This window comes from Phacochoerus africanus, chromosome 3 (assembly GCF_016906955.1).
Source record: "Phacochoerus africanus isolate WHEZ1 chromosome 3, ROS_Pafr_v1, whole genome shotgun sequence".
NCBI classification, from domain to species: Eukaryota; Metazoa; Chordata; class Mammalia; order Artiodactyla; family Suidae; genus Phacochoerus; species Phacochoerus africanus.
This window is the reverse complement of record NC_062546.1, coordinates 151076927-151100252: the sequence shown is the minus strand read 5'-3', so window position 1 is coordinate 151100252 and position 23326 is coordinate 151076927. Positions and strand designations below refer to the sequence as shown.

General features: G+C 35.0%; 1 protein-coding gene across 3 annotated transcripts in view; it reads left to right on the top strand.

Annotated features, from left to right (window-relative positions):
* Positions 1 to 23326, top strand: part of CWC22 (CWC22 spliceosome associated protein homolog) — a 61190-nt gene that overhangs the window by 18254 nt on the left and 19610 nt on the right. For all 3 annotated transcript variants that reach the window (XM_047773003.1, XM_047773004.1, XM_047773005.1), the window contains 11 exons: positions 3364 to 3431; positions 5666 to 5776; positions 7972 to 8211; positions 13046 to 13174; positions 14101 to 14269; positions 14653 to 14706; positions 17264 to 17399; positions 17483 to 17689; positions 17778 to 17840; positions 21642 to 21746; positions 23040 to 23121. In XM_047773003.1, coding sequence (XP_047628959.1) covers positions 3364 to 3431; positions 5666 to 5776; positions 7972 to 8211; positions 13046 to 13174; positions 14101 to 14269; positions 14653 to 14706; positions 17264 to 17399; positions 17483 to 17689; positions 17778 to 17840; positions 21642 to 21746; positions 23040 to 23121 — 1364 coding nt within the window. The remainder of the gene's footprint in view (positions 1 to 3363; positions 3432 to 5665; positions 5777 to 7971; positions 8212 to 13045; positions 13175 to 14100; positions 14270 to 14652; positions 14707 to 17263; positions 17400 to 17482; positions 17690 to 17777; positions 17841 to 21641; positions 21747 to 23039; positions 23122 to 23326) is intronic.

Below are 23326 nucleotides of genomic sequence, written 5' to 3'. Positions count from 1 at the left end.
GGATTTTTATATGATAACAAAGACAGGTGCCTTTTTTTTTTTTTTTTTGCTTTTTAGGGCCTCACCCGCAGCTTTTGGAAGTTCCCAGACCAGGGGTCGAATCAGAGCTACAGGTGCCGGCCTACACCACAGCCACAGCAACACCGGATCCTGGCCACATCTGTGACCTACACCACAGCTCACGGCAACACCGGATCCCCAACCCACTGAGTGAGACCAGGGATTGAACCCACATCCTCATGGCTACTTGTCAGATTCATTTCTGCTGTGCCACAACGGGAACTCCCGCACTTCTAAAGCTACTTTAAAGAGAGTGAATAGATGAGAGTTTCTTAACAGCAGATACCATGTACAAGGCCTGGGGTGTGGTAAGTGCTTAATAAACTGAATAGATAAACTTGCAGACCAAGGCAGGCTCTACTGCCATCTGTTCTAACCTCATTCGAGTATTGAGAAGGCACTCTTCAGTCTCCCTCCTAGGTAGACATCTAACCTGTGCTCACATATCTCCCTTCTGGGGGGGGACTCACTGTCTCTGAAGCAGACCACATCTGTCAGTAGATCTCTTCATGTAGTGGTCTGAAATCTGCCTCTTTGCAACTTCTGTTCATTGGCCCAGTGACAGGTAAACAATGAATTGTGGGCCCAGTAGGTGGCAGACCCTGTTAGGTGCTGAGCTGGGGACATAAAGAAAAAGACCTTTTGCAGAACTGGTACTTGACTGAGCACTCAGATTTAAACTTTATACCTTTGACACAGGAAGAAGTGTTTAGTCTTTCTCAGGATCCTTTTCCTTTTCGTCTTAAGACTCTGCTACTCCATGTTTGCCTTTTGTGATCCAGATGGGTCCTCTGAGGCTTCCCCCTAGCCTAGGACAATTATGTCTTCAGTCAGCATGCCCTTCTCACTTAGTGGCTTAGTCCTCCCAGCCAGTTGTTAGTTTAGTCGGCCTCCTTCTGTCCGTCTTGTTGGCCATAAGCAGATCCACTAGCTGGGCTGGACTCATTCTTACCTCACGTGAAGCTCAGATCCTCTCTTGATGTTGTGAGGCATCATTTGTAAGGATCCCTTGTTTTTCCATTGAGCCTTACTGTAGCTGCCTTAGCTACTAGAAGCAAGCTTCCTACCTCTTTCTGTGGCCCTGGCCCCCACCCTTGAAGACTTTTTCCCTGAGCCTAACAGATGCCCAGAACCTCTGGACACAGACTCCCTGTTCCACTCACCACCTCTCCTTGTACTCCTCTCTCTACATTGTACCATATTTGTTTTGCTTAATGAACAATTTAGAGAGCTTTTAAAGGTAATTTCAATAATATGTTATTTTCAATTACTGCTCTGACTTATAATCTGACTTATTTAGAAATTATTTTTCATGTAGTAAAATCTACCAAATTACAGCTCAGGTTCCCCTTTACTAACTGTTGCCCTCAGACTCTGTACCACAGTGCTCGCTCCTACTCAGAATCTCCTGTTAGCACTTCCTATGTGTGACAGGCATTTGTTAAACTTGATCATATTTACGAAATCCTGATTCACGACTTCAGCATTTTTGGTTTCTCCCTCTTGTTCACAACAGATGTTGCGGAGATGTGTTAAAAATCATTAGCACGGAATTGAGGCCTTCTCCCTAATGTAATCAAAATAATTGCCATGCCTTGTAAAAGAAGAAGACAGTACAGTTTTATTGTTCTCTCTCTCTCTTCCTTCCCCATCTCTTCTCCTCCTCCTTATCCTTCCCTCTCTTTATATATAATCTGATGTGTTTAACTGTGGAAATCTTTATAACCATGTCTCTCCCATAAGCTCTTAAGTTTCTTTAGGGTTTCCCTATTTTTTTTTAATCCCCCATAGTGTCTACATAGGAAGGGCTATGATATATAATGAATAAGTAAATACCATTTTTATTACCATGAATTAAATAGAATTGACCTCTATATTTGGTTTAGGATGGTTTAATGTCAAGTTTTATGGAAATCTATGTCATATATAACAATTCTATTTAATTATGTTGCTAAGTGAAATAATTTTTAAAACTTGTACACATTAGAAACAGGATTTTAAGATGTTTGCATTCAGTGTAAATAACAACCAGACTGGCTACTTTAAATTATAAATTTTGATTATATGCTTATTCACCCACATACATTAGTCATATTAGTGTATACTATTCAAAAAATTCAGTAGTTAAGGAGACTATTTTGGCAATTTTCTTATGATAATGTTAGACTCAACCTACTGCTAATTAGATAATCACAAAATAAGAGGAAGTTGGAACTTGTTTACATTTCTTTGCAGTATAATTTTCTATTTTTAAATGTATTTTTCCCATTAAAGAGACAAGCATGTAAGTATGCAGACCAAGTTACTCATTATTTGAATTATTTTTTCTTAGATTTCAAGATTAAGATACTTTGAATATACAACTATGTTTCCTTTTTAATAGGTTACTTAAAATTATTTTAACTTTTAAAAATAAGCTTGTCAATATGAATATTTTTATACCAGTGATTTAAAAAATTTACCTACTTATAGAGGTAAATATTTTGGCTAGTTAACAGTATTTGGATTTTTAAGTTAGGATATATTCTTAACCTGAATGGTTCATAACTCTTGTCTCTTTTAATATATAACTTCAATCTCATGTTACCTTGAAGTTATTTATTTGCATCTGTTATTTTTCAAAGGATTTGGAATAGGAGCTATGTTTTACATGTCATGTTTTTAAAATCCTTAGAGTCTACCATAATGCCATACCAGACACACAAATAATGTTTGCTTAAAACAAAAATGAATTTTTGTAAATACATTACAGTCAGTTTCTTCTAGATATTTATTTTATCCGGATTTAGTAACCTGGACTAAAGTTGTAGTTTTTATAAGCCAAAGGAAGTAAGAAGGTAAGGGCAGTGTTAAAGACTTGGGCATAACCACAGAAGTGAGCCCTGGCTAGAAAACCTCTGGCCCTTGGTCGTGTTTTTCACGAAGAGAAATTTGGGCTAGTTTTTCACTAGGAAAGGCCTTTATAAAAATCATGTTCTATAAATTTGTAATTTATTACATAGGAATAAAATATTAACTAAGTTGCATTGAAAATTTGGGAATTATTTTCTTCTACCTTGAACTGTATTTGATCCATAGTGAAAACAGATATCTGCCATAGACATTTACCTTGGATACCTAAACATTTAGTTTTATCTTACATACTATTTAGGTAATATAATTCATACTTACGATTAAAAGAATATTTTGAAATAATTTTTAAAGCAATTTCAGTTTTCTGAGATATTTGTGCCATTGTCAATTTATTTTTTAATGTGATTTTTTTTTAAATGTACCTCCCCTCCTTTTTTTTTCCTTTAAAAGCATTCTTCTAGCCATGACAGAAGGGAAAACTATAATTCATATCAGAGGACCTCCTCTCCAGAAGACAGGTAAATAGTTTTATGTGTTCCAAATGCTATTTAAACCTTTTATAATAAGTTTAAGGAATTTTTTAGCTCTTGGGTTTCTAATTTTAGGGCAGACAACTTCTTTTTGATGGTTAAAGGCACTATTACTTGAGTGGGCTTGAGAACAAATCATCCTTGAATGACTGACTGTTCTAGGAATTTCTAGTAAATAATTCTAGGTTTTATGAAATTTTTTAGGCTAAAGAGAATAGTTTAGTATCTCAAATACTAGATAGAATGAAAGCTTATAAAATGGAAAGTTGAGCTGATACCGCACTATTTTGAAGTGCTTTTTACTGTTAATACTATATGTGTATATATATGCATATATATGTGTACACACACACATATATATGTTTCCTTTATATATTTTCTTTATATTATAATATAAATTTTTGGTCTTTTTAGGGCGACACCCATGGGCATATGGAGGTTCCCAGGCTAAGGGTCTAATTGGAGCTGCAGCCACTGGCCTGTGCCACAGCCACTGCAACACCAGAACCAAGCTGCATCTGTGACCTATACCACAACTTGCGGTAATGCTGAATCTTTAACTCACTGACCAGGGTCAGAAATCGAACCCACATCCCCATGGATCCTAGTCAGGTTCTTAACCCACTGAGTTACATAGTAGTAGGAACTCCCTACTATGTTGTATATTTACATAGCTCGTTATAGTTTTCAAAATGTTTATATGTATATATTATATCTTACATAATTGTGTTAAGATCAAAGATCCAGAAATGTTACCATTAATGTTCATCATGCATTCATAGTAGGATTGCAGTTATTTCCCTTAGTAAGCTCTGACCATTAAAAGGAATTTATGAAGGGAAAAGAATCCTCTAAGCTTTCTTTCATGTGTCTGATCTTTTATTTTCTGTGTACTTTGTTCATATTCCATTCTGCTGTCTCTAAAAACTTTGCTTTATGGACATGAAGTTAACTGCTGTTGTTTGCATCTACTTACACCTTTCATCAGTCACCTCCTCCCTCTCTATATATGCAGAATCTCTCTACACACATATACACATAGGTGTATAAGTTAATTACAGATGTGCATATAAAACATGGATTATGTCACAGTGTATATTTATTATGTGTGTATTTAACATCTCTTAAGGGTCTCTGATTTTATTGACTTCTAAGATTCAAAGGAATTCCTGTTGTGGCTCAGCAGGCTAAGAATCCAACTAGTATCCATGATGATGCAGGTTTGATCTTTGACCTCATTCAGTGGGTTAAGGATCCGGCATTGCCGTGAGCTGCAGTGTAGGTCACAGACATGACTCAGATCTGTCGTTGCTGTGGTTGTGGCATAGGCCGCCAGCTGTAGCTCCAATTCAACCCCTAGCATGGGAACTTCCATATGCTGTGGGTGCGGCCCTAAAAAGACAAAAAAAAAAAAAGATTCAAATAGCAGATCTTATACTGACTATACTCTTTTGCTAATAATTTCAGTCCATCCTCACAACTATCTAAAAATGCAGTTTTAAGAATAGTAGCTGATAGAGATTTTTGGAGTGGAGTTAAACTGGTCTTTATGGAGGCCAGCCAACGACAGTGGTATCATCTGTGCAATACTTTGATAAAATGAGCCAACCAAACAAAAGGAGGCATTTGGAGGACAGTCTCTTTCATAACTGGATATGATATGCAGACAGGACAGTAGAATCAGGACAACAGATTTGGTTAAGTGAATTCCAGGAGTTGTCTTATTGCATACAAGCTGAAAGCTTTTATAATTACTACTAAATGAATGGTATCCAACAAAATAGGCTGGTTATTTTGTTGTTGTTTTTTGGGTTTTTTTTGTCTTTTTGCCATTTCTTGGGCCACTCCTGTGGCGTATGGAGGTTCCCAGGTTAGGGATCCAATTGGAGCTGTAGCCACCAGCCTACGCCAGAGCCACAGCAACGCGGGATCCGAGCCATGTCTGCAACCTACACCGCAGCTCATGGTAACGCCAGATCCTTAACCCACTGAGCAAGGCCAGGGATCGAACCCTCAACCTCACGGTTCCTAGTCGGATTCATTAACCACTGATCCACGATGGCAACTCCAAAACAGGCTGTTTTTTAAAATCCATTTGATAAAACTGTTCATAGAGTTTGCTTTAGCATTACCTATATATGACTTCCCTGTGTATTTATAACATCACTGTTTTCAACATTCAAACCGAAGTTTTCAATAACTTTGGTTTTCTTATCTTTTAGATATCCAGAACAAGAAAGATCCCCTCGGGATAGAGATTACTTTGATCACAGCAGGTCAGACTATGAGCATTCAAGAAGAGGACGTTCTTATGATGGTGGCATGGAGTCACGGTTAGTATTGGAATTTTAACTATAGAAGCATTTTTTGGATTTTCTTTATTCTTTATAATAATTTTATAATAATTTTCCTACATGATGGCAGAGGGACATTGAGAATGAAGTTACCAATCTGTAATTTTTATCTAAGTGTAAATTATTCTTGAGTCTTAGAGAGCTTGACTACCTACCTTATTAGTCATCTAGTTTCAAAAACTTGTCTGTCATGTTTTATTTTTCACTTAGTTCTATATCCTTTTTGATGTCTTATATTATCCACTCTAGGACTACCAAAACTATATACCCCACTAGAATTTTGATCAAATTTCTCGGCAGTTTGGAGCTAAACAAGTTATTTGATATCTGCAGCCAAAATTTCTTTCTTACTACTTACTTTCTAATGTATATCCAAATCCTTAAATGTTGGATTAAATTAACCTCCAGAAGCCAGGCTCCTCTGCTGTCACTCTAATAACTCTTTAATAAGAGCAACTACTAGCACCATAAAAACCACTATAATTGTGAGTTAGGCAACACTCTTACACACTGGATGCTGTATCTCTCAATTTACATATAAGGACATGGGTCTGAACTGAGTAACTTAGCAGAGGTTGCAGTTCTTTATTTGGTAGATGATGAAACTGGGATTTGAATTCTATTCTGGGTCTAAAGCCCATGTTTATTTCCATAACCCCTGATTTTGCTGCATCTCATTTGATCCACATAGTTGTACTGTGAAGTAAGTAGGTTGTCTATCATATAGAATATAAAAGCTAACCAGTAGAAAAGCACTTGAAGAGAAATATTTCTATTTAGACTCAGAAGACTCCAGTACTTTTGCACTCTATATGAACAAACACTATAATTTTAAGGACACAGTTTTACCAGTCAGCAAACAGTTTTACTTGGTGTTTCTCACAAGAATCATAACCACTGTCAGTAAATCCCTCTGTGGCTACTCTCTTGCAACATGTTACATCCACAGTAAAAAGCAACTCAGGTGCAAATCAGTGCCTCCATTTCAGAGCACCTGCCTTTAATTATTTGGTGTTTCTATTTGGAATCACTTTTTCCCCCCACTGTTCACATTGTCTTAGTCTGTGCAGATTCTGTCCTCATAGGCAGTCACTCAGATCTCTTTATATTTAGAGATTTAATATAGCTACCTGGGTTAAGTGACTGACCACTGCTCTCTCTCCACATAGTTTGTATTAACATATATTAAGACAAATTATCTCAAACATATCCTCTAGATTTAGCTAAAATCTGTTGAGTGGTTTCCTGGTAATACAGTGATAATATGAAACTTAAAAAAAAAAATAGTTTATTGTGACCTGTGGTTGCATAAAGCATGAGCAGAATAGTCTGAGTTTCCGGGCAGTATATGTAAAAAACAGTAAACTAGACAAACTCTTCTTTGGGGAAAGATAGCAAAAAGGGTTCATTCTTTCTTGCTAGTTCTTGATAGTTTCAGAAACCATACTCTGGTTGTTTTAAAAGTGTTAGCATTAGTAGGGAAGAGTTATTGTGGCTAGAAAATAGTTGATATTTTTCACATTGTCTCGAGTTAACCAGAAACTTCTGATATTTTGAAATTTGTAATAAAAATTTTACCAGTTCTATCAAGAATCAATTTCAAATATAATTTTTTAAATAACATTCTTACTCCCAAATTGCCATTAATGGAGATGAACTCTGATTTCTCCTCTCTACAACTTATCGTGTACATCACAGGCCAATTTCTCCTCTTAAACACTACTTTTATGTCACTGTCTCACTCAGAAACTATTGCTAATTCCTTTTCACTTCCAGGATAAAAAACTTAAAATCTATTGCTTGTCTTTTAAGATTTCATAGTTTGACTTGACCTCATCTTTCCAGCTACTGTTATCCATGATTCTTTATTGTTTCTACTCATCTGCTCAGTTTCTCAGTAGTTATTCTGTCTTCTCTAGCTTGCAGAGTGTCATCCCCGCTCCCTGCACTCCTCTCCCACTCTCCACCTTGCCCCCAGTGTAAATCCTGTCAACCCTTGAAGAACTAGTACAAGTTACATTTTCTCTGTAAGACACTTCCTTACCATTCCAAACCACTTTACCCCGTCTGAATTTGTGGCTCCCAAATGGTCTCACCCATTTGGTATTCAGTACATTTAAGAATGTTATTTGTATTGTCTTTTCTCTATCAAAAATAAAATCTATATATTACAGAAGTAGAGACCGAGAAAAACGCAGAGAAAGAGATGTGGATCGGAAAAGGTCCCGGAAATCTCCATCTCCTGGGAGAAGAAGCCCAGAACCATCGGTAACCCAAAGTTCCTCTACTCAGGATGAACCTACTTCAAAGAAGAAGAAAGAGGAGCTGGATCCTCTCCTTACTCGCACTGGTGGAGCATATATTCCTCCTGCAAAGCTCAGGATGATGCAGGAACAGATCACAGATAAAAACAGGCATGTCATTATCACTGAGTATACAAGGCAGTAATATCTTCATTTAAAAAAAAAAATCGGGTGTGATCCAATGACCTTAACTGTCGAGGATTTGCATGAGCCCACAATGATAGAGACCTCAAATTAGAGTTCTTTCCATCTATCCTTGGAGGCTCCAGTGAGTCCTGCTTATTCTTTTCCCTGATGTTAGCTCATAACTTCTTTATTTTTGGCATGAGTGAATTGAAAAGTTTGAGGAAAGATCACTTATTCTTTGATTGTGTTTGTTTTTACTGTTTTCCTATTTTCAAACTATTCCCTTTATAGTTGCATGAATGATTATTAGTAGACAATCAAGAGTACTGTCAATATTTTAGAACTAAAATGGATCTTTCCAGTTGTACCAAACTGGGAGTCAGCAAACTTTTTCTGTAAAAGGCCAGTTAGAAACTGTTTTAAGCTTTGTGTACTGTTCTTTCTCTGTTACAACTCCTCACCATTATAGTGAATGCAGCCACAGATATAATATGAAAACAAATGAGAATGGCTGTATTCCAGTAAAGCTTTGTTGCGAAAACAGGCTCTAGGCTGCATTTGGTTCATGGATATGGTTTGTCAGCCCCTGTGCTAATCTATGAAACAAAGTTGACAGTTTTCTTTTTTTTCCCTCCTTTTCTTAGACCATAATGTCTTAGCTCGTGTAGTTTTTTGCTACCCTGGAGCAAATAATTAAAATTCATATATGACCATTCACCCTTGAAGTACTTTTCCTTCCCTTTTCAAAATAATTGGAATATGAGGAACTATGTAGGGAAGTGCAGCTAAGTTTTCAAGACCTTTTTTCTAGTGGAATGAGATGATAACCAGGAAAAAAACTATGGTCCCAGATTGAAATGATCACTCAATTGCCAACTAGTCGGTAGAAAGATTGTGATAGACCATAGCTCTGCTTTGAGAAAAACGGATTACAGGTGAGTCAAGAAGGTCTTCCCACATCTTTCTCTGGCATTTTAATCGCAACTTGAAAGTACTTGATAACCTTATATAAATGAAATTTAAATTTGTTGTAAGAATTAGCTTGAAGTAGAAATGTCATTTATATGAAAGTATAAATATTTGAAATAAAGTTTAAAAAATGTATACGCTAGAAGGGAACATTTAAATGACATTAAATTTAAAACTAGACTGAGTTCCCATTGTGGCTCAGTGGAAATGAATCCGAGTAGGAACCATGAGGTTTCGGGTTTGATCCCTGGCCTCGCTCATTGGGTTAAGGATCCTGCATTGCCCTGAACTGTGGTGTAGGTCGCAGACGCGGCTTGGATCTGATGTTGCTGTGGCTGTGGTATAGGGTGGCAGCTGTAGCTCCTACTCGACTCGACCCCTAGCCTGGGAACCTCCATACGCTGTGAATGTGGCCCTAAAAAGCCAAAAAAAATTTAAAAAGATAAATAAATTAACCAGAGTAAGTTTTTTCTTATGTCTCATGTTCCAGCACTTGATAGTGATGCCTGGAGTGTTATGTTGAGAAGAGATTTGGAGATGTCTTCTCCAGGTTGTGGGAGCTTCATGATCATTTAGGCATTCTGCTCTTACGGGAGGCAGTAATGGCAGCATCAGTGAGAAGTATTCCCTCTCTCTAGTCCCATCCAAAGCCATCCTATTTGTTTTGTTTTGTTTTGTTTTGTTTTGTTTTTTGTCTTTGCTATTTCTTGGGCCGCTCCTGCGGCATATGGAGGTTCCCAGGCTAGGGGTCAAATCGGAGCTGTAGCCACTGGCCTACGCCAGAGCCACAGCAACGTGGGATCCAAGCCGCGTCTGCAACCTACACCACAGCTCAGGCAACGCCAGATCGTTAACCCACTGAGCAAGGGCAGGGACCGAACCCGCAACCTCATGGTTCCTAGTCGGATTCGTTAACCACTGCGCCACGACGGGAACTCCCAAAGCCATCCTAATTGTAAGAGATCAAGAATCATCTCTATAAGGAGTTCCCATTGTGGCTCAGCAGTTAACTGCTATTATCCATGAGGATGCGGGTTCTATCCCTGGCCTCGTTCATTGGATTAAGTATCCAGCATTGCCTGAGCTGTGGAATAGGTCGGTCACACATTCAGCTTGGATCCTGTGTTGCTGAGGCTGTGGATCAGCAACTGCATCTCTGATCCAATCCCTAGCCTGGAAACTTCCATATGCCACATGTGCATCTCTGATCCAATCCCTAGCCTGGGAACTTCCATATGCCACATGTGCAGCCCTAAAATGTTAAAAAAAAAAAAAAAAGAAAAAAGAAAAGAATCCGCTCTCCATATATGTGTATATATATCTCCATTCTTTTGCAGATTCTTTCCCCATATAGGCTGTCACACAGTATTGAGGTATTGAGTAGATCACAATATATGCACTTTTAAACAGATTCTTGGAAGATAATTTTATATACAGCTGAATTCTGTTTATAGGCTGTAAAGAGGACAAAAGAAGTAGAAGTGTCTGAGAGAAGTTTATAGACTTTGCTTTCAGTAAATACTAAGTCAGGTTCATTGTAGCTTTCCTAATTGCAAAGTACAGCTATGGTTGTTATTGTCTTTTAACCAAAGATTGATAGAGTTTGTGGTAGTGTATCAGCAATAACTTATTGATCAGGCTAGTTGTTAAACGATAAATCTTACTTCTCTAGATAGTAGCATACTAAAGGGCTGGAGTGCGGGGGGCAGGAGGAGTATTCCACCTTGGATATAGGCAGTGAGGGGGTATGTAATCTATAGAGAAATTAGCTGCAAGTCAGTCTGCTTTTTATAACTTCAGTATCTGCTGAAGGCACTGTCAGTGATAGAATACTCTTCCTTACCAGGGAAGACAGCTCTTACCACCTTTCCTTGTTATACTCCAGAAGAGGGATTCATTCTCTTTTAGTTGAAGTATAATTGATTCATAATATTGTGTTATTTCATGTGTATAGTGGAGTGATTCAGTTATATATACGTGTGTGTGTGTGTGTGTGTATACTTTTTCAGATTCTTTTACATTGTGTTATTATAAGATACTGAATATAGCTCCCTGTGCTCTACAAGAAATCTTTTTATTTACTTAATGTATAGTGGGTGTATCTCTTAATCCCATACTCCATCTCCTGCCTTCTCCTTTGGTAACCATAGGTTTGTTTACTATGTCTGTGAATCTGTTTCTGCTTTGTAGCTAAGTTCATTTGTATTTTTTTTTTTTTTTAGATCCCACATACAGGTGATAACATAAAATATTTGTCTTTCTCTGTCTGACTTGACTTAGTATGATAATCTCTAGGTTCACCCATGTTGCTGCAACTGGCAATATTACATTCTTTTTATGGCTGAGTAATATTCTTGTGTGTATGTGTGTGTGTGTGTGTGTGAGAGAGAGACACATTTTTATCTGTTAATCTGTCGATGGACATTTAGGTTGCTTCCATGTCTTGGCTCTTGTAAACAGTGCTGCTGTGAACATTGAGGTAAATGTATCTTTTCAAATTAGAGTTTTCATCTTTTATGGATATATGCCCAGGAGTGGGATTGCTGGAGCATATGGTTGCTCTATTTTTAGTTTTTTAAGGAACTGCGACACTGTTATCCATAGTGGCTGTACCACTTTACATTCCTACCAACAGTATAGGATGGTTCAGAACAGGGGTTCTTAACCTACAGACTTTCAAGAGGTCCATGGATAGGATTCAGGCAGTGAATGTGAACAGAAGGAAAGAAAATTGCATCTTTTTCTAAACCAATCTAATTTAGTATTTCTATCAGGATGTAGGCATCAGACCATAGTATTAACAGACTATTTATTGATATAAATATCTCAAAATATTATTTATGCTACTTAGAAATTTAAAGAATTATTATGCCTACCACTGCTACTTGTTAAATGTGTTTAGCACATGGAATACTGTATCAAACTTTTGTTCCTTTCATGCTTCAAAAACTGTATTTCATTATGACTGGTGTCCTTTGTAATCCTATGTATTTATACGTATTATTCTAAGAAGTCCATCACCTTCATCAGACTGCCAGTAAGATATAAGGTACAGGAAAAGTTAAGACTTTCTGCAGCTGAAATTATACTCTGCAGAGATATAATTATAAAAACATAGAATTTTAGAGCTTTAAAAAACCTTATGTTATCAAGTTCAACCTAAAGAAACCCAGTTCGGCTAAATAATGTACCTAAGCTTTAAGCTAAAACACAGTATAGCTATCTAGCATTCAGCTGAGAAATCTCTGGGACTACTACCTAAATATAGAGATGATCTTTAAAATACTTAGAACCGTCTTTCAGCCTTATGATTGCACATGACTCTTTTTTCCTATAATTAATGCTATTTCTTTATGGTTTAAAACATTTAATTTTGTTTGTTCTGTCAGGCTTTTATGAGAAGGAATATGATAAAAAATTTCCTTTTTGTGGCTTATATTTGGATATTTCGTGTTGTAATTTAAAATAAAAATGGTTGTTTTTACTTTAAAACATTTTCTTTGAAGACAAAGGTTAATTGTTACAGTGTAAAATAATCATGTACTAAATCTAACCAATATTGTAAATTGCAGTATACATGGACATAAGAACAAAATGTATATTCTTACATTATTTTATTTATTATGTTATTAAAAGAACTTTGTACGTGAGTTTGACATGTACATAGAATCAAATATGGGTTGGAATATAATCTGTGTATCCATATACATATATTTTACTGCACTTTGGGGTCATTTTGTAAAAATAATGTTAAAAATAAAGGAACACTAAGAATTTTTTGTTAGTATAAACTCTTGTTATTGTAATTGTTGACTAAGTTTTCACCTGTATTAAAATCAATTCTTTTCAGCTTAGCATACCAGAGGATGAGCTGGGAAGCCTTAAAGAAGTCCATCAATGGTCTGATCAACAAAGTCAACATTTCTAATATTGGTATTATTATTCAAGAACTTCTTCAAGAAAATATAGTTAGAGGAAGGTAAGCATCAGATATTTTATTTGTAGTTTTTCATAGCAGTTTTTCAAAGGAATATAGTATTTACATGAACAGTAATCATTGATTTATTATGCTACCTCATTTCAAAGGTAATTGAGAATAATTATTTAAATTGCAGTTTTTGTAAAAATGTAAGCTAACAGATAACCTGTACTCCACTGTTAGATGTTGTGTGGATTTTTTTACTTTTTGAGATGCTTTGACGTCACAATGATTTTTGCACAGATTTTTTTTTTTACTAAAAACTTCCAATAATTGATACTCATGAGGAATAATGAATATTTAGTTTTTTATATATACATAAAAGAGCTCCCTGAAACCGGTCTAATTTCTAAAGCAAAGTGATAATGTGAAAGAAATCAGAAAAATCAGTAATAAATTTTAGAAAAGCAAAAGGATGTCACAACCATTTTCTGTGCAGTTAAGTAGTTGTGATATTTTAAAGGGTTAGGAAATTTTCTGTATTCTACTTATTTTTTATTATTATTTATTATTATTATTATTTTATTATTTTAAAATCTGAAGGCTATTTTCTTTTTTCCCTCTTTCTTTCTTTTTTTTTTTTTGTAGGGCCGCATCTATGGCATATGGGTTTCCCAGGCTAGCGGTCTAACTGGAGCTGCTGCTGCTGGCCTACACCACACCTCACAGCAATGCCTGATACTTAACCTACTGGGCAAGGCCAGGGATCGAACCCACATGCTAATGGATGCTAGTTGGATTAGTTACTGCTGAGCCATGATGGGAACTCCCATTTGTTAGTAGGACAAACCCTGGATAAAAGTGGTGAAAATTTAGTCCTAATTTAGCTTTTATGAAGATTTACAGAGGAGTGATACTTTAAGTGAGCTTTTTCCGTCTAATTAAATTGGTGATTATTATTGGCTCTTTTTTCTTCTTTTAATCAGAGGCCTGCTGTCCAGATCTGTTTTGCAAGCTCAGAGTGCTTCTCCAATCTTTACTCATGTTTATGCAGCATTAGTGGCAATTATCAACTCAAAATTTCCACAAATTGGAGAATTAATCCTCAAAAGGTTAATTCTGAATTTTCGAAAAGGCTATCGAAGAAATGATAAGGTACTTATAATGGACTTGTAAATAGACTGCTACATGTGAACAGACTAATAAACCAGTATTAACTGTAGTGAGCAGTGCTGATTTCTGAATGGAATTCTTTTTAAAATTGCATGTTTCATGAGAATTATTTTGTTCTAATAAACATCCCTGGCCTCTGATATGAGCAACAAAAATGATGGCTGTAACTGTTGAATTACAACTGTTTAGCCAGAAATGACACTCTCACATATACTAGTTTTTATTTTGTAACTTACTTACAAGTTAAAATTACCTTGTGTGTTACATATTTTAAATAGACTATGTAAGTAAACTGTAAATTCTGTAGATAATTGAAGATCAGTTTTAGCTTATAGATTAACTCTGTCTCTACTTTCCCTTTTCAGCCACTCTGTCTAACAGCTTCAAAATTTGTGGCACATCTTATTAACCAAAATGTGGTAAGTAATTATTTTCAAAATTTGGTGCCATTCAGTGGCATTAGACTATAGGCTTGATGCCACTTCAGTGACTTATCTTTGTTTTGATACCTTTGGAAAAGTATCTTGAATGATATTTTAGTTTTAGAACTATAATAAATACATGTACTATTTTTTAATATAAAGAGGAACCCAAAACAAATATTTTATCAAATTGATCTCTGTATGTGGATACTTAACTGCAGATTTTTCCTTCAAAGAATGTAATTTGTTTTTATTTTAAAAGTTGCTAATTCTTCCACTTATTCCCATGTAGCTAGTGTTCATGAGAACCTAATAGCTGATATTCTTTACAAAATGTTCTTCCCTAGAATTGCATGGTGTGCGTGCGCTCATGCATGTATAAAACTGTATAGTATTCCTTTGTTCTTATAATCAGTTTATAAATATAGTAGATTAAATAATTTTAATGTTTTAAATTAAATATTTTTTCATTTCCTTTTGTGTTTATTTTGTATTCATCTACTGTCTAAATTTTGATTTAGCTTCACTTTATTTTATTTATTTATTTATTTTTGGAGGGGGTGCGCACTGGCAGCATATGGAGATTCCCAGGCTAGGGGTCAAATTGTGGTGTAGCCGCTGGCCTACACCACAGTCACAGCAACACCAGATCCATGCTGCATCTGCAGCTTACACCACAGCTCATGGCAACGCTGGATCCTTAACCTGAGTGATTCCAATGATGGAACCTGCATCCTCATGGATACTAGTCAGATTTGTTTCTGCTGAGCCATGATGGGAACTCCTTAGCTTCACTTTAAACTTAAAAATAATAAAATTGCTCTTGTTAATATTCAAAGGTTTCCTTCAGATATATAATTATTTTTAATTATATCTGTACATAAGAGTAAGACACACCTAACCTTATTTCTCTAACATTAAATAATATTTTAATTCTTTCCTACACAAAATTCTTTCCAATGTTTACTTAGGAACCATTTAGATTTTAACCTAATTAGCCATATTATTACAATGATAATTTTCTTGTTAAGACATGGAAACTTAATGTCACATGTCCGTAAACCTAATTTCATAGTCAATAATAGTGGAAGTATTATGTTTCAGTTTCTGAATGTATATTACAATTATATTGGAGACATTTTTGGCATTGTCACAAAACAGTTAAAATAATAAGTATTTTGCGTCTTCCAAACAGTGGTACAGGCAATATTATCTTGTCCCTAACGTAAGACTGGCAACTGTGACCACCTTCCCAAAATAAAACTAGTATGTATGTTTTTTTTTGTCTTTTTAGGGCCACGGGGCATTTGGAAGTTCTCAAGCTAGGGGTTGAATCGGAGCTGTAGCCGCCAGCCTACGCCACAGCAATGCCAGATCTAAGCTGAGTCTGTAACCTACACCACAGCTCACAGCAATGCTGGATTCTTAACCCACTGAGCGAGGCCAGGGATCAAACCTGTGTCCTCATGGATACTAGTCAGATTCATTTCCACTGAGCCATGGCGGAAACTCCAGTAGTATGTATTTTTAATGTGGTGCAAAATGTGAAGAGGATATTTTCCTGAATGGAAATTTAGACTTCATCTCTCTCCATCTCAAAAAAGAGTCTGATTTTAAAAAGCTAGTGTATAGTGTTTTGAACATGCTTTGTAAGTTCATTTTCTTTATTTTTTAAAAATTTTATGGCCACACCCACAGCATACAGTAGTTCCCAGGCCAGGGATTGAATCTGAGCTTAGCTCCCACCTACAGAGCAGCTGCAGTAACGTAGATCCTTTTAACCCATTGCACCAGGCCGGGGAATTGAACCTGTGCCTCTGCAGTGAACCAAGCCACTGCAGTCAGATTTTTAACCCACTGTGCCATAGTAGGAATTCCCAAGTTCATTTTCATTTATAGCAAAACTTACCAATAGACTTTTATTCCCTCTTTACCTGGCATTGTTTATGAAATGCAAAATTTGACCATAGTTAGTTGAGTTTGATTTAATTTTTTTAAAAAAGTGTTCAAAACTGTCATTGCATGCTACAAACTACTGAAAAGATATTTTCTGAGAAAATTAGTACTCATCTGTTTGCTAACAAAATTGCTGATAGAATCAGTTGGGAAATGGATTTAGAGTTATGGTCATGAAGAAAGATACTATAAAAAAGAATTGTATTACTGTTCTTCATATAGTGATTATGAAAATACCTCTGATTAAAAATTAGTAAATTATTTTTTAACATTTTGAGGTTAATTTTGGCATTTCTTATAGATAACATATTTCTTATATAGAGAGTTTAGGAAGAATATTTCTTCTGGAGATATCAAATAGTTGTATTCAGTGTAGTAAGTTAAGATTTTGGGGAAAAGCATCAGGAAATGTTAATGGATGCATAATGGAAGTGAAAGAAAAATTGTATCCGATATTTGGAGAAATTTTATGTATATTATAAGATTTTGCTTATTATCACTGCAAAAAGTAGATTTATAATTTTTAAGGTTACTCTCAGTAGTAGATTAATATATGTAAAATCATTTGTCCATTCTGTCTGTCTTAAATCTATTTAAGGCTCATGAAGTTTTATGCTTAGAAATGCTCACTTTGCTCCTGGAAAGACCAACAGATGACAGTGTTGAAGTAGCTATTGGTTTTCTCAAGGAATGTGGTCTCAAGTTAACACAAGTGTCACCACGAGGAATCAATGGTAAGTATATATTTGCTATTGAGCTTTCGTTTGAGTGTCACAATGTTTATTGCTTATTGTACAATCTTTCTGTTTAACTTTAGCGATATTTGAACGCCTTCGAAACATTCTTCATGAGTCTGAAATTGACAAGAGAGTTCAGTATATGATTGAAGTGATGTTTGCTGTACGGAAGGATGGATTCAAGGACCACCCTGTTATCCTAGAAGGACTTGACTTAGTGGAAGAAGATGATCAGTTCACTCACATGCTCCCTCTGGAAGATGACTATAATCCAGAAGACGTTCTTAGTAAGTTAGGAGTCGGTGTTGGGAAGTTTAGTACAAACGAATATAAATATAGAAAATAAACACTAAATTAACTTCTTTCTTTTTTAAGATGTTTTCAAGATGGATCCTAATTTTATGGAGAATGAAGAGAAGTACAAAGCTATTAAGAAGGGTATGTAGAAATTTACAAAATAATTTATTTTGGATAAGTAGAAGCAATTTATGTAATTATATAGTACTGATAGAAAGTTATAGATCACAGACCCCTACCTCTTGAAATTTTTGTTCTTGAGAAGCCGTTCTTGTCAGTGTTTACCCATGTGTTAGTCTAGTGCTTATCTATGGTATTCATTCTAAATTATTTAAGTCATTTTTCCTCTCCTCTTTGTCTCTGTTTAAATTATACAACTCTTTTAAGTTATATCCTTCTTAAGAAATATTCATGTTTTACCAGTAATCTTTATTTAACTTCGCTGCCATTTAAAAATAACTGCTTAAATTGCCACCCAATTTAATATTCAGTTAAGTGCTATATGTTTTCATAAAGTTCTCTATTTAAATTATTTCTTATGACAGGTTGGTATCTTTCTAAAATCAATCACAGTGCTAGATACAGAATTGGTGCTCAGTAGATAATTGATTATTATCATTCGTATGTCATTAGTATATTGTAAGCACTAGCTTAGTACAGACATTGGTTTGTATTTTGTTTTTGCCATTACTAGCTAAGTGACCTAGAACAAGTTACTTGTTTGATGTGAGGGTAAATGTTACATGTTTGTGTAAGAATAAATAAAATACAGTGCTTTGTATTGCCACAGAGCATGTATTTAGACACTGATACTATTTTTTTCATATGTGTCATTATTTTTCTTCCAAAGCTAATATTCAGAGGTACTTATATCATTGTTTTTATTCTATTATGTAATTATTTATATTACTTCATGTATTTATATAATAATTTTATAGATTTATTTCCCATGAGTTGTAATTTTACCTGGCAAATACTTATGGCTCTGAAAGCTTCTAGGAAGAGAGAGCAGAGACCTAGAAATCTGTCGTTGCTGTGTTCCATGCTTTAGTCATGCTTAGAACTGGAATGTTGAAGAGGAAAGTAATGGTGTAAGGAATTCCCCATTTCTGTATGTTATCCCCAAAACCTGGTACAATATCTGGTACATCTCTCCTTAGATGTTGTTTTCCTAGGGCATTTCATTGCAACAGCCAGATTCATTTTTCTCTTAAAAATTTGGTTTCCAAACATGGAGAAACCCTTACACCCACTTTTTTCTTTTATTAACTTCTTTTTCTATAGTATCTCTAAAAAATGCTAAATGATTTTATGGAATTCTTGTTATAGCTGGCATAATTTTTTTTTTTAAACTTGGGAATTCCCCACCCATTTTTAGCCTCTTTGGCCAATACCAGGAAAGTAGTACTTTTCTTTACAACAGCACTTCTTAAACTCTCTGGTCTCAAGATATCTTTATGCTCTTGAAAATTACTGAGGATTCCAAAGAGCTTTTATTTATATGGATTTATATCTGTTGACACTTACTAAAAATTAAAACTGGAAATATAAAAAATTAAATCATTTCAAAATAATAATAACATATTCGCATATTACATATTTTTATGACAAAAACTACTTTAAAAAACAAATTTAAAAAGAAAAATGGCATGTTTTATATTTTGTACAGTTTAATGTCTGGCTTAATAGGAAACAGTTGGATTCTCATATCGTTCCTGATTTCAATCTGTTGCAATTGGTTGTTTTTATTAAAATATATGAAGGAAATTTAGCCTCACACAGAAATGTAGTTAGAAAGGGAGAAGTATTTTAATAGCCTTTTCAGAGCTATAATTGAGTGTATCCCTCCTTAATACTATGCCAGTTAATATTTAATAGCTATTAGTTTCTTAAAAATTTAATTGCATTATGAAACCTGAAATAATGTCCTTGAATTTTCATACTTGTAAACATGAAAATCCATTGGCCTGGCACTTTGAATGGATCTTTTACCAATGCATGATTTTGTAACATGTCGTATTGGTCATTTGGAAAATCTTGATTCACTGAGTTATTCACATTTTCCAAGTGTTGGCATGTTAACATTATCAAAATTAAATTGACACAATACAGTACCAAGAAATCAAATTTATTCTTATTACCATCTATCTCATCAGAAAATTCTTAAGTATTGGGACGTTGTCAGGCTCACAGAGAGGTTTACAAGTTTTCCAAAATTCTAATTTTCTCTTGAAAACTCTTAATTTGATATCATGGGGGGCAAATACTGTTGGTAATTTTCCTTGAAATGACAGTCTCACTTTGTTGAGAAAATGGCTGTTAAATACCTAACCACTCTAGTTTGCTTGCAGTTCTTTCAAGTAAAAATGAAAAATACTAATTCATTGTGCAGCTCAGTCACACAAGTGCCTTTCCTGGAGACGGCTATCACCATTGTACATCTGTTTTTAATGGAAGTGTTATATGTGAACTTCATATTTTCTTACTCAGACTGTTAGCAATGCCTATCCTAATATTTAACAAAATCAGTAATTTTCTGTTTTTTCTTCAAGGGCATTCTTAAATGAAAACGTTTTTGTTTTTCCTACTACAGTAATATGGCAGAGTACAGTGACCACTACTGCAGTTTGATGCCTTGATTTGTGCTCAGGATCCAGCAAGTTTTAACCCCCATAGCTTTTGTATCATTGTTTCAGGTGTCAGCACAGTGAAAGGGTGAATAATTATTATGAAAATAGTTTTGACCTCACAGACCACCTGACTTCTCAGTGTTCCCCGCCTAGGGGCTCTCAGACCCTACTTTGAAACCACTGCTTTATTCAGTTAATGAAATACAGTTGTCATTGCCTAAGTGATTTTAGTAGGTAGATCCTAAAGTGAAGAGAAAAGGAGAGGATGATGTAAACGACTAGACAATCAATTTGACCTTCATTCTTTCATAAAATGTTCTTCTAGACTGGCATAAAAAAACAGCCCCAGCAGGAAGTGGGCACAGCTTTAGTTAATTAGCACCTTAGAGTGACCCAGGTGTACTTGTGTTTTAGGTCTTACAGCATTTGGGAAAACAGCAGGAGTGCCTGTCTTCCTACTATTGAATACTAAATGGTTTCCTCTTTTAAAGGTCTAAGTTGCATTATGTAATAATAAACCAGACACCTCAGATCATTTCTTGAAGTCTCATTTGTTAGAAATATTCTTGAGGAGATTTTTATGTCAGCTAAGGACTGAATGATGACTGTCCATTTTTGTAGAATGATTTGTTTCTCATAGCGTGAAGCTCTCTGTTAACATTAAATATTATATGTGGATCCTGTTTTACACACTTGGGTAGCTATAAAGAAATAAGAATTTTCCTAAAAATAAGTTGGCCCCCCAAAATGTATTAAAACCTGTCTGACGTAATAAAAATGCAAAAGTGAACTATTAGCCAGGTTTATAAAATCTTTGTCATACTGATAGAGCACATATCGTTGGAAAGAATGTTAGTTTTTGTCATTTGTTTATTAATGTTACCATGATGTTTAGCTTAATGTAGTCTCTTACATTACTGTTTTCATACGGTTTAGACTATCTTCTTTCTGTTGATGAACTAATAATATTCTATCTCTAATATGCTAATTTCCATTCCCAATTTATTTTTCTAGCGTTCTTGCCTTTTGGCAAAGCTTCATCTGCTTTTTCTCATTCTTCTCATCCCTTCCCTGTTTCATGGCCACTTTCTATCTGGCAGAAGAATTACTCACATGGCTCTCTCTAGTCATACTTGTTGTTAACAGTCTCTGACTACCTAAGCAATAACATGAGGCCTGTGTGACCATCTTTGTTGACTGATAAACTTACACTACTGTGGGTCTCAGTGAAATGAGAATTATCTTCTCAGAATGAAGTGCATTTGTATCACTGGCTCACTAATATTTTCCTAAACTTACTTTGTTCTTTTAGAAATTCTTGATGAGGGAGACAGTGACTCGAACACAGACCAAGATGCTGGAAGTAGTGAGGAGGAGGAGGAAGAAGAGGAGGAAGAGGGAGAGGAAGATGAAGAAGGTAAAAGTATAACTTATTCAAATAATACTGTAATATACTCTCAAATTAATCTAAGGTAACCCTCTAAAACAGTCATTCTCAATCTGTGGAGGGTTGGGAGAGATGCCGCTGATATCTAGAGGGTTAAAGGCTAATGATTAAGCATATCGCAAGTCACAAACCTACCCCCTACCCCCACCCAACAACAACAAAGTATTATCCAAGCCAAAAATCATCATTGGCAAGGTTGAAATACACTGCTCTATAAGTATTGAACAAGGAAATTCATTTTTTAATATCAACATAATTAAATTTGATATGTTATGACTTTGATTATAAACTATGAAAAAGGTGCATTCATGTTGAGTGCATGTGATTTATGTCACCCTGGCATGAATGTGACAGATGAGAATGACTAGGTATTTGCTCTTCATTTTGGAAAAGTAGAGCGGGGAGGCCAAAACCTATATTTGTACAAAGACAGGCATGATGTTCTTCCTCTTCAGCTTTGATTATATCATTTCACAGGAAAATAAGCTCAGAATTTTACTTTGGTTAAGTCTCAGTTAAAATATCAGAACATACGTACACTGGTCATTATTTACTTGTGTTATATATTTGAAAATATTAAAAATGTATCTCTCCCTTTGAGGTCATAATGTATTTTAGTTCTCTCTTAGAGTGTAATAGCTCTTCTACAACATATTTTATAAAAATAAATTTAATTTTTTCCAATGTCTTCCTTATTTAAAACATCTAACCATGTGCTACATTTAACTTTAGGATTTCTTTTTTTATGTGAAAATATTATTCAAATAAAAACTAGTAAATATGAATAAGGAAAGTTTTCATGCATGAGATAAAATTTTGACATATAGCCATATTTGTATTGGACCTCTAACCTGTCATGGTGATACAATTGTTCTCTGAAACTGAATCTCTACCCATAAGTTATAGTTCTTCCAAATTAGCAAGATAACTATTTATAAATATAGAAATAATGTTTTACCAAATAACAGCATAGGGCAGCCTTTTGTAATGTCTAAATGAGCAGGTGACACAGAAACAAAAGTTGTTTTCCCGGGCTTGGTTCTGGAATTCTTTGAGCTGATAAATCCTATTAAAATACTCTAAGAAATGAGAAAAGACTGAGAAAGTTACTTTGAATTCCACAATACTGATTTATACTGCATAGGAGAGTATTATTATTAAACTCATAGATTGTAAATAGATTTGTGAAAGTATTACACAGGGTTACATTTTTAGTTCTTCACCTTTAATTTTGTAGTCTTATAATTTTATGTTTAATTTCAGGACAGAAAGTGACTATTCATGACAAAACAGAAATTAATCTAGTTTCATTTCGTCGTACAATTTATCTTGCTATTCAGTCAAGGTAAGGTACTGTAACTCAGTTGATTCTTAGTTTTAACGGGGTGGGGAAGGAGATGGGATTATTTGGAATGTGATGACAGGAAAATGAATACTATTGCAGGGATTCTCCAACTAATTGCCTCTCAAGCCCCAGTTTTATAAGGATTCCTACTGTTGGTTCTTCACTTCAAAAGCAAATAGTCTTTACTTATTTAACTGTTATCTAA